Raw genomic sequence first — 16852 nt, 5'->3', positions numbered from 1 at the left:
CCGGGGGGGGGGGGATGTGCAGCTTTGCCCTAGGCCGCCCTCAGCGAATCTGCCGCTCCAGGCAAACGCCTTGTTTGCCTCGCGGCAGATACGCCCCTGGTTTTAGCGCTAGCACAATGCAAGAGTGTGAATGGGTTCTAACGGACAGCGTAGTTACATAGTAGGTAAGGTTGAATAAAGGCACAGGTCCATCAGGCCCAAACTATACAGTGTGTGTGTGTGTGTGTGTGTGAATTGCTCAGAATTTCAATAACCCTGTGTGTTTTGTGAACTGAGGAACTCATCCAAGTGTTTTTTAAAGCAGTTTATGTTTCCAGCTGATACAGCCATCTGTAGAAGTGAATTCCACATTTTTACCACTCTCTAGATAAAATACCCCTTACGTAGTTTACGATTATAACTCATCCCATCCAATTTCTTATTGTGCCCTTGTGTCTTCCTTGAGGTACATGGTTATAGTAGTGCATTCCCAATATGCACTACTATCCCCATTGATGAGTTTGTAAGCTGCGATCATGTCACCTCTTAAGCGTCTCTTCTCTAAGGAGAACAATCCTAATTTTTGTAAACATATTAATTTTTAAACAGTTTCCAGATGTTTATTTTGAAATCTCTTTACTTATAATATATTAAGGTTGTTTCTGCTGCAGCACATCATATTCCTAACCAGATAGTATTTAGTATCCAAAGTATATTATCTGCTTCATGCTTTAGTAAAATAAACAAAAAAGTCATCAGTAAGATCAATGATCTGAAAAATTAAAACAAATCTCTCTTCATTTTGTGCACTAAAGCAACTGTTAGGTGTGCACAAAAGCTTTATGAATGTAGCGATATAATCTTTTGGAGATTTTTGTTTGGTAATCTTTTTTTATTATTATTTGTTGGAGGGAGGGAGGGTTTGTTTAGAGGGGAGGATCGGAGAACAGGGGGAACACTAAAGTAGAATAAAAGAACATAGAACGGTACCTCTGAAATTAGCTATTTTAACATAAACGCAATAAACTACACGTGGTAGAGGATTGCTAAATATGATGTTTCAAGGGTGATAAACCCTCTTTAATGTATATATTATTTTGCCTTGTATTTATACAGTATATCATTACCTATAAATAAAACCAAAAAGATGGAGTTCCAGCTTAAATGTTTTTTTTTCTAGAATGGGAAGAGTGAGAAAGGGTCGGGACCTCTGTCTTGTTTTTATAACTGTGTGTTTCTGCATTTGGGAGATTTACTCTCAATTTCTGTTCCACTGACTGTTGTCACTATTACAAAAAGGTGTACAAGTGGCCAGGTAGCATGACAAATCTACAGTTGTCAACAAGTGTAAAATGGATCTGTCTCAGGATACCAGATCTGCTGACAGTTCTCAAAGATGGGATTTCATCATACTTCCTTTTGTGTCTGTAGTGTACCTAATGAAGCTAAATTTTCACTGATTGGGGCACAGCAATAAAAAGCTGGAAGAGGTTTTTAGAGGTTTTTAAATCTTCCTTATTCGGTTCAAAATCAGAAAAAAGTTTGAGTAGATTACACCAAAAAGGCATTTACAAATGCAACTCATGCTGGCTATAGCTGTGATGTTTTCCCACCACTTATCAGAAGTTTCCATACCAAGTGAGTTTTGAGAGTTCAAGTTTCCAGTAAGAGTTGGATCTCTGTAAAACTAAACATCACCACTTATCACCACTAGAACCACTGGTTCCTTATATATCCAGTAGTGAGAATTCCATCTAGTGATTTGTGTCTGGGTCGCTTATTTCAAGGCTATAATAAAGGTGCATTTTTTTGCAGCTGTACAATCCACCTACAGTCTTTGTTTATACTTCTTTTGTAATAGCTGTGGCAATTGGGAGAAATAGCAACATCTGACTGGACATGTGGCCACTGGGGTACTACAGAGGTGGGACTTCTCAGCAACCACATCAAAATCAGATTTGATTTTGGCATTTAAAGCCTGTGCCTTGTGTATTTTAAAGCATAATTACTGTACATATAAACTAATACATTTCAACAAAGTATGTATTTGTTTTATAGTATAAGCATTCACTTGTTATGATAAATATTAATTATCAGTTCTCTAACACCAAACACATTTTTATGCTTCAATTCTTCATGATCTATTTATGTACTTCACTGTGACTCACAAACCTGAAATTTAATGGCTTTCAAATAAACATAATTCAATTACAATGATCAATTAATCAGAATTAAAAAGTCCAGCATTTTGCATAGTTTTTAAATGGTATAAAAAGATTTGGGTATTAAAACACTTTTACTATTTTCAGTTTTATGATATTGATACAGTTAGAACAGAAACATGTTTCAGAAAAGTGATATGAATAGAAGAGTTGCCCTGCTTATTATTGTACCAGGATAGGGCATTTTGAATGTGGAAAAGGATTTTAACTGCAGTTGTAGACAGCTTGCATTATGTAACACTGTCTGTGGAATACTTATTGTTTAATTATAAGCAGCGTATTTATGCACATAATACATTTGAAAACATGAATTAACTTTTAGACAAGGTACTACCCAGTTGCCAGTGTCTGCCTAAAAATATATTCTATAGCAATTACTTCAGCAACACCTAAATAAAATTTTGCATCAATGTTTCTATGTACAGTTTTAGTTAAACAGGTCATGCTATCATAAATAACTGGATTTTATTAAGATTAGGGTGAGCGAATCTGCTCGGGTTCAGTGATTTAGCTGACCAAGGAATTCACAGTTAGACCAAATCGTTAAAACAAACCTCATTTGTAGTTGTTAACTCTAGAAGCAATTTAGGAAACTGCATTGGATGATATTAGATTGTTAATTCTCCAGATCAGTACACTGTGGCTGTGTGAAGTAACCATTTAACCAATGAAAGCATTGATTCCATAGTCATTAATAGGGATGAGCTTTCGGTCCAGGGTATGTATGACTTTTCCCTGAACTAAGCCTGTCCACAGTGACTGAAACCTATGGGTAGCTAGTTGCTGCAATTAGGAGCATGTAGTTATAAAAAATAAAATATTTAAAAAATACCATTGAGGTATGAAATAGAAATAAATAAAGATTTGAAAGGCAACAAGAAAAATACATAACTCTATATAAAAAAATAATTTGGGGAATGATTTAAAACTACACATGAAGTCATGATCATATGTGGTCAATGACATCTGCCAGCATCCCTGGCCTGTTGACATTCACCTGCCAGCCAGGAAACAGTCATTTGCCATGAGAGTCCAACATGAGAGTATTGTGGGCATGGCTCTTCATACTTGTGTTGGTGGGCCATCAAATTGTCATTCATTGTGATTGATGATGGATTTACGTAGCTGGACAATGTGGTTGATGTTGACATAGGATTTGCATTGTGTGACATTATTTATTGATTTTTATAATAGAATACTTTTTCAATGCTGTATGTTTTTTTAATCATTTTCAATTTTTTGGGGAAGACTAACAAGGGGTACTATGTACCCCCATCAGGTAGAGGGGGAGGATATCGGGGGCCCCATATTTTAAAGTGGGTTTCCATATTCCAATAACTCCCCCATGCAGACCCACACATCCACTGGGTCAGGGATGTGGGAATGAAGCCCTTGTACCTATCTACATGGGAACAAGATTGAGGTCATGTGGCCTGGTATAGTTCAAGAGAGGAAGGACACATATTTGCAACCCTTATCTCTCCTGGTCAGCCAGGCTGAATGCTTGGATAAGGGTCTGGTATGACCTCACTTAATTTTGTGGGGAAAAAAAAGTTCTCCCCCCCTTGAATACTGAAAAATGGCCTGGCCAGGAAGGGGGTCTAAACACCTGGTCTTGAAGTGGTTAAAGGAAACCTGTAGTGAGACAAAAAGACAGTGGCTGTCATTTCTGAAAATGCTTGTTGCCTGGCTGTCTCTGACCTCAAAACAGTGTGAGTCACTGACCAGAACAAAGACTAAACTGTAATAGTGAAACAAGAAATCCTAATCTGCTTACTTGTTCCTGGTTAGTCAAAAAAAAGTGATGCCACTGGAACAGCATGACAGTCAGCCAAATTGCATTTTCAGAAAAAGGTAAGCAATGGTAGTTTCCATGATATCTCACTACAGGTTTTCTATAAATTGTGCTATAGTGAGTGAATATGTGGCCCAATGGATCCATCTATTAGTTCAATGGGTTGTGTACAGCATATAAAGTTGGGTATGTGGGCTGATACACCTATTGGAGGACTAAGACCATACAACCTACCCCCTCCAATGGTGCTGATGGGCATATGAGCTGCTATTAGCATGGGAAATGGCCTACATATTTATCATCCTCTAGCCATAGGGGTATTTTTGATTTTGCTTTAGTGCTCAATTTTGTTTTCAAATAATGACCTAAAATGTTTACAAAATGTTTCAGAAATGTTTTTTAAAACACTTTTAAATGCACTGTTTGTTGAAAATTATGAGGGTTATTCACAAAGCTGCCGAAGGCAGCCGAGTGAATAACCGACCCGAAGTGAAGTGAGCAGAACGCTGTTCGACTCAGTCGATCCAACATCTGGATTGACTGAGCCGAACCTCCGGCAGGCTACCTGCTGCCGTTTGGCCTATTCTCATAGGGGCCGAACAGCAGTGAGTGAATAGCCGAATACCGCCAACTGGCATTCGGCTCAGCTATTCTGCTCAGTACCTCCGTAGTACTGAGCAGAATAAAAAAACAGTGCACAAAGTAGAAAAAAATGTTTAAAAAGGCAAATAAATGAAAATCTTAAAAAATAAATAAAGATTTCCAAAAAAAAGATCATTGTATAAAAAAATCATTGTATAAAAAATAAAGATATGTGTGAAAAAATAAAGATCATTGCAAAAAGAAAAAAGAAAATTGTTGAAAAAAAAAAAAAAATGATTGAAAGCCGAAAATGAGCAACTGAAAAAAGACGGTAACAATTGGGCGGAGCTAGCAGTCACCGCTAGCTCCACCCAACTGTTTGCCATTGGCCGAGACCTGCTAGAATCTTCTAGCAGGTCCAGGCCAATGAATAACAACATATCTTATGGGGAACTAGTCCCTCAGCTTCCCCATCAGACTCCACCCACCCAACAGCAAAACACCTCAGTCACTGCACTTAGCTGTGTGACAGGTGCAGTGAATGGGCATGGAGCAAAGCCTGTGATTTTATCAGGCTCAGAATTACTGAGCTGCACTGTTCAGTATGGATGTTCTTGCCTCAGTGTCAGCCTACATGTGACAAACTCGTACCTGTTTGTAACAGGTACATGAATCTGTCACAAGCATTGGCATTTGTAATGGGAAGGCATGACAGATTTCTAAACTGTATCTATGACACTTTTCCATTCCAAGTACTATCTCTTGGGAACATTCCTAAATCCCTTAGTAAATCAGCCACATGGCATCTACAACAGGCCAAAAGGAACCAACTAAGAAACATTTATTGTTAGGCTTTACATACCTTTTCAGCTTTCCAGATTACTTGTTAAATGATTGGGTTTCAGCAATAAAGATACCAAGAGCAGCTCTTATGTTTGTTATATTAATATTTTTTGGTCTAAAATTTAAATATAGCCTTAGATCTCATTGCTGCATATGAAAAAAATCCATTACATTAGCAAATTTCAACTAATCTTAATTTTTGTGCCCATAGGACATAAGATTTCCTGTCAGATGTGTCACTTCATCCTGAATAGCAATAGAAGTGTATGAAAGTGTATAAAAATAAGAAAGAAACATCTAGTGATACACGGTTAGCACCTCAGACTGTAACTATGTAGAGATAGGCAAAGCACCGGGCTGGTTAAAATATTGTTTTATTGTGTAAAGCCATTACCCATGAATGTCCAAAAGTACAGGTACAGATTCATCACTTACACATATAGCTTATGTTCAGTTTGTAAAGGTCATTATCAACCTAACTGAGACAGCTTCTATATGCTGAATATTGCTTAATAATAAATACTATTTCAAGTGCACCTGAAACTTTAAAAGCTAAAACCTGATGTATTGTTATAAACAATGCTGTTTCCTTGATCCTGTTTTATACATGAAGCTGTAACTGCATTATAATTTTAATTTTCACAAGCATAGCATAGAAGATCTAGAATTGTAACCACTACAGGTTAATAACCAACCAACTGCTAGACTAAAAGGATTGATCAGAAGAATATAATAAAAAAGAGAATAAAGTGAATAGCTTTATAAGAGCTTGTGCCACAGTTATTGTGCTATTCTTCGACCTATTCAGTTTTCATTCTATTAAGCCCTTCACTGTTAAAGGCAATTTCCAGTTTAGAGCAGAGTAGAATTGAAGAGGGGTTCCCATCTCCTATAGCTCTTTGTAGATAGCAGTGGAATGCCTACAGTGCTATTTTTTTTGAGTTTTTGGCATATTGTAATTCACGTACTGGGAAAATACAATTTTCAAGCAGGTTGTGTATTATTACCATATTTAACCACTTGAGTACTTGCCTGTAAATACCGCTTCATTACCAGGCCATTCATTCGTTGTCAGTGCCATGATAGTTTGAAAAATGATTATTCCGTCATGCAACACTGTACCCAAATACATTTTATATGAGGCAGATAGAACTTTCTTTTGGTGATATTTAATAAAGGAATGTTAATTGTTACTATAGAAAGAGAAATCTACCAAAATAAAAAAAAGTGTTTTCCCTTACTTTCTGTTAAAAAAACCCAAAAAGGCCAGGACAGTATGAACACCCCCAAACAATGCCTTGTTTTGTAAAGTAGACACACCAAGGCCAAGATTTCATTTTTTTTGCATGAATTTTTGGGAAAAAAGAAACATGATGATATTGAGGGGGTTAAAACATGGAGCTTGGTAATGTTGAACTAGATACAGCACATCAGGTTATACAAAGAGGGATCATCAGGAGGTGAAGGGGTTAATGTACAGGTCACATATGGTGGCTTGATGGAGATGAAGGGGTTAATGTGCAGAGGTACTTTATAAGGGAGATAAAGGGTTACAGAAGCAGGCTGGAGATCAGCAACTTAAGAGATGATGGGTCAGCAGCTGCTTCTGATGAGTCATTTATTGATTCTGCCATTCACAGTTTTCAGCGTCTTCCCAAAAATTTCTCTTGAGAGAGATCCGCTGTGTTCAGATGAGAACTCCCCCTGGTTTCTGACATTTAGGACCAGGAAAGGTATTATTTGTTTGGCTGCATGTTGGTGTATGCTGCAAGTGTACTTTTATCATGTGAGTAGATACTTTACCTGAGTTCTTAATAAAGTGTAATTCAGTTTTACACTATGTACACTATGTATCTTTGAGCACCGTTTAAATGACCCCGTGCCCTGGGACTGCATATTCAGTTTTTCCAGAAGGTTTTCAACCACTGAAGAGAGGGAATAAGTGCTGCTGACCATATTAAAATAACGTAGTTATGGTCCAGGTTGCTAGTCTTGTCACAGTGCATACCAGAAAATATTCATAGAGACTTTGGAGTTTATTTACTAAAGGCAACTAGGCTGTTCACTTTGCTAGGTAATTTGCACGTAGCAGGGAAAGTTTGCCCTTAGTTTAGTGAATAAGGAGAAGCTATGCTGACTTCCATCACCAATCACATGCAAGAAAAAAATAATTTTTTTAAAATTTTCCTTGCACATGGTTGGGTATTCTTTACCAAGTGATGTTTCACATTCACTAAACTAAGTTAGAGAGCTATTAGACTGTCCACTTCTTTTTATAAACATTTGTAGTCTAATTTGTTCATCACAATGTTGTAGGTGTTGTGTATCATTTTACAATTAGTTTATAATATACAGTATATATAGTGCTTCACTAATAATGTTTATTGATTTTGGCACAAAGGTGGTGAGATATTCACAGAGGTGCTAGCTGCTTAATGATTTTGGAAACTAATGCAAAAAGGGTTTTTGTACATTCATTGTAGATGCAGGAGTTACGTGAAGATGCCACAGGTATTTTGGAGTTCTTGGGGACATCTTTTAGCATAATACAGTCAGCTTTTGGGCTGCATTTGCTGGGCAAGTGTCACAGCCCAGGATGTAGCCCCCGCTCCTCAGTGTGGCTGTTTTCTGTGAGAGTGGAGTCTAAGAGCTTGCAGGTGTTTCACTAGTGATCCCTTCACAGACATTTGGGCATAGCTGCAGGCTATCCCCCAGGACACTCAAAAGGCACTCACAGACATGAAGGAGGGAAGGTGCTGGTAGAGGCAACAGATGCAATTGAGGTGTAGGTGAGACTGTGGATTCAGTTGAGAAGCAGCAGAAGCTGCAGGTGCAGCAGGGATGCAGCAGAGACTGCAGATTTACAGATTTTACAGGGGAGGGGTGCAAGGCTGAGGGAGTTAGGCAGGGACAAAAGGCTGAGGGAGTTTATGGAAGCCACTCAATGGAGGTGACAGCATTTCAGTGAAAATATAGAAATCAGTCATGAGCTTCACCATGGGTAAAACATAGAGGTACTCGCAGCCATGAGAGATAGAAGAGGCATCAGTGCTGGAGTGGGGGTAGGTAAGTGATTATGACTGCCAGCCAGTCCTTCACCAATTATCAATCATTTGAAAACTACATCACCAGACTATTTCCATGCAGAGGAATGATTGATTTAAAATTATTTGGTGATATTTTTTAATCCCGTGCCAGATCTATAGGCATCCAGAAGCTTCTTCCTAAGGTCCTTAGAGAACTCTTTAACCTTGGCCTGATGGCACCACACATGTAAAATTATCAGATGGAACACCAAATCCTTTATAGATGCAGTTTAACCAGTTTGCACACATATGTTAAAATCTGAATTTGTGGCTACATTTCTGCAAATGTTTATCAAATCAATATTTTTGGGAAAAATACACTAAAAGTAGTATGATGCTTACAAGCCCCCTGTATGAAAGCAAATACGTTGTTTCTTCTGGTTTCTGTAACTGGAGGGGTGACTGGAGGGGAAGTGTGCTGATTTCCCTCTGATCAAGCCAACAAGACCCATTGTGCCAGTCCTGGGCACGACATGTATAACATCTGCAGGACCACACAGTTTGTATACATTTTGCGGTCCGGAAGTGGTTAAATAGTGGTTGTTTTTACTAAGGGCAGATGATTTCATCTCCCTTTACTTCCTGGAATTCTGGCACTTGTGATTGGCACATCACATCATCTCAGGTGAAAAAATGCCTTTCACTGAGATCTGACAAGAGTTTGAAGTTTATAGATGAGATTTACCAGCAATGTACTGCGGATGTAACCTTCCCAGGATGCATCTTTTAGGCATGGGCTACATCACTAATGCCTAAGAGGACCAGGCAGTGGAAAAACAGTATTTGTAAGTAAAAGAAAAAAAGTTTATTTTAACTAATGAGTGTAAGATAATTTCATATCAGCATTCAGAGCTGCATGCTAATGTGAGTTTTAGTGAAAAGTGGTAAAGGTCCACTTTGAGAGAGAATATCTATTCAGCCCAGCAGAGTTCAGTTGTGTAGGCAGCAGTAAAGATAAGCATTCATTGTATGGTCGCAGTGAGACCTTTACTACATGTTTTAAAAAAGCAAATAGATCATTTATGCAGTCAATGCATGTGCACTTCGTTTCAGTAAGTAAGCTCCCATCCAGGTGATTCCCTCCTTGTTTTACTCATGGGAGGGTCAGGAACAAGTCAACCTTTAAATTCTAATTCAAATTACAAAGTAAAATCTTATAGTAAAGGGCTTGTAATGAATATTGTTTCAAGCTGGAAGACTATTTGTAACAACCAGACCCCACAGGTCTTATTTTAGGTGGAGGATCACAGCTGCAGAAGTATGAGGAGGGGGTGCAATCCTACACCACAGTGAATTTACAGTCTTATGGTAATGAGTTAGGCAACAATTACTTAGCATGAAAAATAGATGAGGTTTTATTGTAGGGAGCAGTCCTTTTAGATTAGTGGGGTGAAGGATGACAACAATCAATGGGAGCAATCAAGTTATCCCTATGCACAGTTCTATCAATATGCAAGCATTTGGAAATCACAGTCTGTGGTATGCTTACTGCTATTTTAGTTGATAGGAATGATAAGGAGAATGTTGGTGCCCTCCGGTGGATCTTTAGAGTAACTGCAGTCCAGATTGTAATAGTCCTTGCTGAAGCTGGGGATGAAGGAGGTAGTGGAGACCGAATTGCAGGGAAGTCAAAGCAGGATGTGCTGGTGGTTTTGGAGGGGCTCTGTCCGGCCCAATAAGAGGAAGAGGTTCGGTGCTGGGATACAGGAACTTGCCTGGCGTCTTCACACTTGCTCGAACGTCAGGCAAGTGTAACATTCAGCCTTAACTAGGGAGTGGGGGAGGAGTCCTGGAACGAGGAACAGGTGAGTGATCGAGTGCACCTGTTACACTATTTTGATAAGGAACCATAATCTCCCTAACCTCTCTAATTATATCACCACACTTTAGATTATAGTACTGAAGTATTTCTTCATGTAGGACAACAGAATGTGGCTGGGCATTCATTCTGAATGAAACAAATGACTTCACCAGTGCATGACTTAATCATTGCTTCAAGGCAGAAAATAGCTTCCAAGATAATGTTTTAAAAAGCATTTAAATATACATAAAGCCTCACTTAGTCACATGATTGCATTTTAGCCAGCTGTGTTTTAAGATAAATTAGCTGCATTTAATTTTACTAACAATTTGCCACAAATTTAGTATCAGAAACTGCAATTTCATTGCAACGAAAAAAAGAACATAAATATTGTTTCCTTTATATGGGTTTTGATAGGAATAAACGTGCATTACAATTAAAATGTATGAGATCTCCAGTGTATTGTATTTGAAATTATATAGACTACAAAGGAGGAATTATCCTTTTTCTCTTTCCATTTCTATGGATATTTATCTCAAGTTAAACCTTAGATTGTAAAATGCACACCTGACACTCTGCAGAAACAGGATATAATATCTAACAAAATACATAACAATCATGCCTTAGTAGTGTCTCATGAATAAGTTATAAAAACGAAGAGCAATTCCAGGCAATAAGTGACACCAAACATTGAGCTACTAATGCTATCCAGCAAACCTTATAACTGTCAGAAATCTGGAGGTGAGGAAACAATGAATGGGTGGGTGTATATGGGAATAGGTCTCCTGCATCACAGGGCTTCTCAGATCACCAGATAGCCAACAAAAGGAACTGGGGTGGACTGGTGCACATTTTCATACTAAGAGGGCCTCCAGAACACCTCCTACTTTGCCAATAGCAGTATTTCTGTAAGTCAGTGCTTAAAGAGGAAATCACAGGAAAATTGGTCCCAGGTTCAAAACTCTAGGCTTACACCTCATGGGTTTAATGAGGCTGATATTTGTCATTGTGGGAAGATATTTTTCTTATATATCCACAGATCTGAACCCTTCAAACAGAAGATATGTTTAAGAATGTGTTCATTTTATGAACTAGTTGAGCATTTTACACCTTATATTTACTAGACACTTGCAGGCTCATTAAAAAGGTATGAAAAAAGTAATAATGGTACACAGAGCATAGTAACTTACAACAGTCAAGAAGGTTCTTGCAAGGGAAAAAATATTTTGTTTCTGATTTTTTCTTTCTTTTAGTTTTCGGGTCTAAAAGCTGTTTCATTATTTGGGGCTTTCGGAATTTTGTTTTAGTTTCGGATGGGGTTCTGGCCAGAAAACAGTCATGTGTACAATTTAGTTTCACTTTGAACGAAATTTGGGATGATCAGTAAATTTACATTTCTAGTTTCAGATTTCAGTTTCCAATTATTGTTCTGATTGATGCTTAGTATAGGTTCAATACTTATTGAATACATCTGTTGAAATGCAAACACATTCACAAACCTAGTATGTTTTTCATTTCAAGGGCTGTATTATCTGAACACCAAACCTAGATATAGATGTTAACAATATTCTCTTAGGAGAAAGCATTGAGGCTGTCTTTACTGATCTCTCTAAATATGATCATTTTCTGACTATCATGCTGACCCTCTTTATTCAAACTATTTGATTCATTGACACAGAGCAAGCATGTAAATAAGAATATCTGACTTCTTTCTGAATTCACTGATATTGATCCTTCTCCTTTAAAAATGTAGAACCTTTCAAAGCTGGAAAGACAATATAAAAACCAGGCAATTAACATTTTAAGACTAAGGTCAGAAATGCCAGCCACAATATTTCCCTCAGTACAAGTTTTCTTTAAATAATTAAACTTGGCATAGACAGTTGGGATATAATTAAGGGAGGTACTTTCCCGGGCGGTACTTTCCTACACACAGATGCTCTGTTGTTCAGTCCGATAAAAGAAGCAGTACCAACACCTTCTGGTAAGTCTTTTATAGCCTACATTGACTGGCATCCTTTATGAGCTGATCACAATGTTGGTGAAGTGATACTTTTTCTATGAACCTTTGCACATATTCTTATAAATGATAATGGTAGCTCATTAATAGTGGATCTTACATTTTAGGTTCAATATATACCAAAAGGCAGAAAGGTATTTTTTTTTACATTTTGGACTATGGTTGTTGATAAAAAAATTAAAAAAGCATATTTATTGTTCATTATTACATTTTCTTTACTAATCCTTAATCATCCTGACTTTTTTTATCTGCCATTCTTACCCCCTAAATAAGATGACAAAGGAAAACACAAGCAAATAATACGTTGTTTATTTTAGTTTGTATTTTTATACTTCTTCATATTATAATGTCTACTTCTTCAATTCAATATGCCCCTGTGCTAAGTAATCAGATGTTTCCTTCTATATCTTAAGAACATCTCAACATCATGTTTTCATATTCTTGATTTAGTATTTCAGCCTTTTTGTACAGTTTGTAAGCATTGACATTTAGTAAACATATCAAAACCTTTAGCTTATTCCTGAATATTATGCAAAAATTGTTTTTGTTTTTAAAGAACGTACAGAACAAGATTAAACCAAAAAATAATGTAAGACTGGCATGCAGGCTTAGATTGCATTAGATATCCAATAATTATACATGAAGTCATAGTAGGAGAGTCCAAGGCTGGTACTTGAATGATTACAAACAGATAATACCACAAGAGTCTCATGGCACTCAACAACACCTCCTCCAGTTTATTAGCAACTTCAGGCTGCGAGAAAAAAAAGGGCTAAAAACCAAGGTACATGTTACTGAGGATAACAAAATAGCAAGGGAAACAAGGAGACTAAAGAGAATGAGATAGAAAAAAGAAGTGGCAAGAAATAGGAAAGGAGAAAGAAAAAAAGGGGGGAGGGGAGGGAGTGGTTAGCTCGGGATCTATGAATCCATTATCCTTTACAAGCGGCGGTCATATTCAAAAAAATGGTTACAATTAAAGATTCCTGATTATTTTTTTAAAGAATAGATTTTATTAAGAATAGATGGTTCATTCTTTTAATTTACTGTAATATTCAAACACACATCTTGCTATGCACCTTGTATAAAATAGAGAAATGCTGTGCAAATGAATATATAATATTTGCTTTACTAAAATGTTATAAAAATGTAGCTAGAGTGAAATAATGTACACCAAATATTTCTTGTCTCCAACAGGAATACCAAATAGACATATTTTTTGCCCAAACATGGTTTGACAATCGTCTCAGGTTTAATAGCACCATGAAGATTTTAACCCTAAACAGCAATATGGTTGGATTAATTTGGATTCCAGATACTATTTTTCGTAATTCTAAAACTGCGGAAGCTCATTGGATTACAACTCCCAATCAACTCCTTCGAATATGGAATGATGGCAAAATTTTGTATACATTAAGGTATGACAATATCCTTAGATTCTATTGACACTTAATTCAGACATTTCTTTTTCTATAATTCAACGTTTAAAACATTGTTTACAAAGAAATAATTGAAAACATTACATTGGACTATGCTTTTTACTAGATACTATAAAAATTAATGGTACTATAAATTACAAGAGGTGATCTAACGTGTAAAAATCTCCTCTCAGTGGCAGATTTAACTTTAGGCTGAGTAGACGCCTTCGTCAAAGAGGAGGCTTTTTTCCTATATACTGTAGCTATATATCCTTTCCCATCATCATTAGAAATATACTCACCCCATTTAATTTTAATTAAAACAAATGAATTACACACTATCACAATATTCTAAGCCAGGTTAGGATCAAGGAAACAAGTACACGTTCTGTCTAAAAGTAGTGCTCCTACAGGCACTAGTGCAAATCCAGCTATGTCTGTTCTGCCTGCTTTTTGCCCAATCATGCCTGACCTTCTCCAAAATAAGATACCAAGCATGTGTAAGTATGATATTATGGATAATTTTTGCTAGCCAGAATAATTTGAGCCAAGAATAAAGGATTATACTTCAAGCAGAAAAAATATACTTGCTTGGTGTAACAGACCCAACATAATTATAATAGCCAACATATATAAATGGTCAGGAATGCAGACTATGATAAGAAAAAAGGCATCAAACAAAGTTATAGATTTAATTAAAAACATTTAAACTCTGTCCAGGAATTTTGCACTTATCATCAAAGAACCTTTGATTATAAACATGCATTGACATTAGTTGCACATAGTGTTTCTAAAGCAAACATTTTTGTTCTTAGTTTTGGATGGAGTAGAGAAAAATTATAACTCTTGTCAGGTTTGCTTTGCAGTCTGCGTCATTGCTGGAGAGATTCACTCTCTCTATTTGCCCAACTAGTCATGAGCTGAATGTACCAATGCTTGGCAAACTATACTTAATTTATTTATTATTGGTATTTATATAGCACTGACAATTTACGCAGCGCACTTTCACATCAGTCCCTACCCTCCTAGGAGCTTTCAATCTAAGGTATCTATCTCACATGCATACTGTACACATGAGGGCCAAATTAAACAGAAGTCAATTAGCCTACCAGCATGTCTTTGGAGTGTGGGGAAAACCATAATACCCAGAGGAAACCCACACATGCACAGGGAGAACATGCAAACCCTTTGTAGATAATGACCTGGCCGAGAATCGAACCAGGGACCACTAGTGCTACAAAGCACTAACCACTATGCCACTGTGATGTGCTACTTAAGCTTAGGTGCTGAATCCAAATCCTATTAAATTCAGCGGGGGGCCGAATCTTATATATCATTAATGCCTATTCTCTAGGCTAATAGCCAAGGCGTTGACAAGCAATGTGCATGGGAAGCTGGCCAGTTTCCTGGAGGACATGTACCAAAGGAAAGAAATGTAGAATTTTGTTTGGCTAGGATCAGTGATTTGAATAATGCTTAAAGAGCAACATTAAATATGCATAATTTATTTGAATAACAAGCTTGGGGGTGCCCTGCAACCTGCCTGTGAAATCAACTGTACCATGTATATATTGTACTACAGCAAAAATGCAGTTTAAATTGCTGGTAAATAACAGTTTCAATCTGCATCCTTCCATTTGTAAATAAAGACCTACCATTTAAAAAAACACATAAGGCCCCCCAAATTCTACTAGAGCCTAGTCCAAACAACCCTGGCCTGGTGTTTGTGGGGGGTCTGCAGGCAGAGGGGGCTAATAAGAATATGGAAGTTCTCTATAAGAATTAAGGGGCCCCCAGATGCCATGCTCCCCCTCATGTGAATGACCAAGGGGGACATAACACCCCTATCATTCACAAAAAAGTAACCAGTAAAAAATGACACCCAAACATTTGACAAGTCCTTTATTTAAAAAAAAATGTTTCAAGCTGCACATCCTTTGTCAATCATGTTTATTATTATGTATTACTGGTAATACAAATTTGCACATTCACATCAGTCCCTGTCCAAAAGGAGCTTACACGCTAAGGTCCCTATCTCACATGCACACAGGGCCGATTTAGACAGGAGCCAATTAACCTACCAGCATTGACTGTGGGAGGGAACCTGTGTTCAGACCGGACTTAAGGCTCATCCCTAGTCCATGTCACCTGAGGTAAAAGTGAGGAAAACTCACAAACTTTGCCAATGGAATAGAAATAAAGGGGAGATTTTATAATAAGGATACTTGTGGCAGCAACCTCTCACTTCCTGTTGTGTCTACAGGACAAGATGTGAAGGAAAATATCTCCAACTGAACACATAAGGCAGAAAAAAATGATGACAGAGGTTAGAACCCTTCTCCTCCATACCCTTCCCTACCCTACAAAACTAAAGTTTTAGCTCTGGAGATACTTTATTATTAGGTAGCCCTAGCTGCTCTACATACAGATATTAATTGGAAAGAAAGCATCATTTTACTAATGAACTTCACATCTACTTCAGTAGCATCTTATCTTGGTATTTTATCAGTTTGCTAATTATAAAAGACAGTTCTTAATTAAGAACAATCACGGCCCTAGAAAGGATAACAGCGTTATATATATATATATAAATTTTAACACATAATGCCTGTAATACATAAAACATATTACATTTAAAAATGTGATTCTAATCTGTGGATGTGAAATGCATGTAGACGTGAGACAGGCTTGCATAAAAAAAAGAATCCTAGCAACATATCATATATATATATATATATATATATATACAATATGTCTTTGAAAAGTAAAGAGTTGTTCTTTAATAGAGAACATTTGAAAATGTTAATTGTGTCTAAGCAGGGGAGGAGGACCCCCTTACCATCTTTACCAGCTCTTCTTCTAGGATAAGGGTCAGCTATACAGTAGATGTAAATAATTCCCAGCCAATTTGTTTACAAACAGAATAAAGCAGCCGGGAGCAGGCATTTTCTGACAGTTTAAATTGCATTTTTATTGTAAATGTCAGCTTTAGCAGGTAGTATACATTGTAAGGATGCAACACTTCACAAGCAGGTTAAGGGCATCACCCAAGCATGTTATTTAAAGTTACCAAGCATTTGTTTGTTGCCCTTTAGACAATAATGAC

At 37.1% G+C, this 16852-nt stretch overlaps 1 protein-coding gene across 3 annotated transcripts in view; it reads left to right on the top strand.

Annotated features, from left to right (window-relative positions):
* Positions 1 to 16852, top strand: part of GABRG3 (gamma-aminobutyric acid type A receptor gamma3 subunit) — a 411112-nt gene that overhangs the window by 215337 nt on the left and 178923 nt on the right. For all 3 annotated transcript variants that reach the window (XM_018563074.1, XM_018563082.1, XM_018563090.1), the window contains exon 4: positions 13526 to 13746. In XM_018563074.1, coding sequence (XP_018418576.1) covers positions 13526 to 13746 — 221 coding nt within the window. The remainder of the gene's footprint in view (positions 1 to 13525; positions 13747 to 16852) is intronic.

This window comes from Nanorana parkeri, unplaced genomic scaffold (genome assembly GCF_000935625.1).
Source record: "Nanorana parkeri isolate BGI_ZX_2015 unplaced genomic scaffold, ASM93562v1 scaffold21, whole genome shotgun sequence".
NCBI classification, from domain to species: domain Eukaryota; kingdom Metazoa; phylum Chordata; class Amphibia; order Anura; family Dicroglossidae; genus Nanorana; species Nanorana parkeri.
Note: the sequence above shows the minus strand (reverse complement) of the source record. Positions and strands in the feature narration are given on the sequence as shown.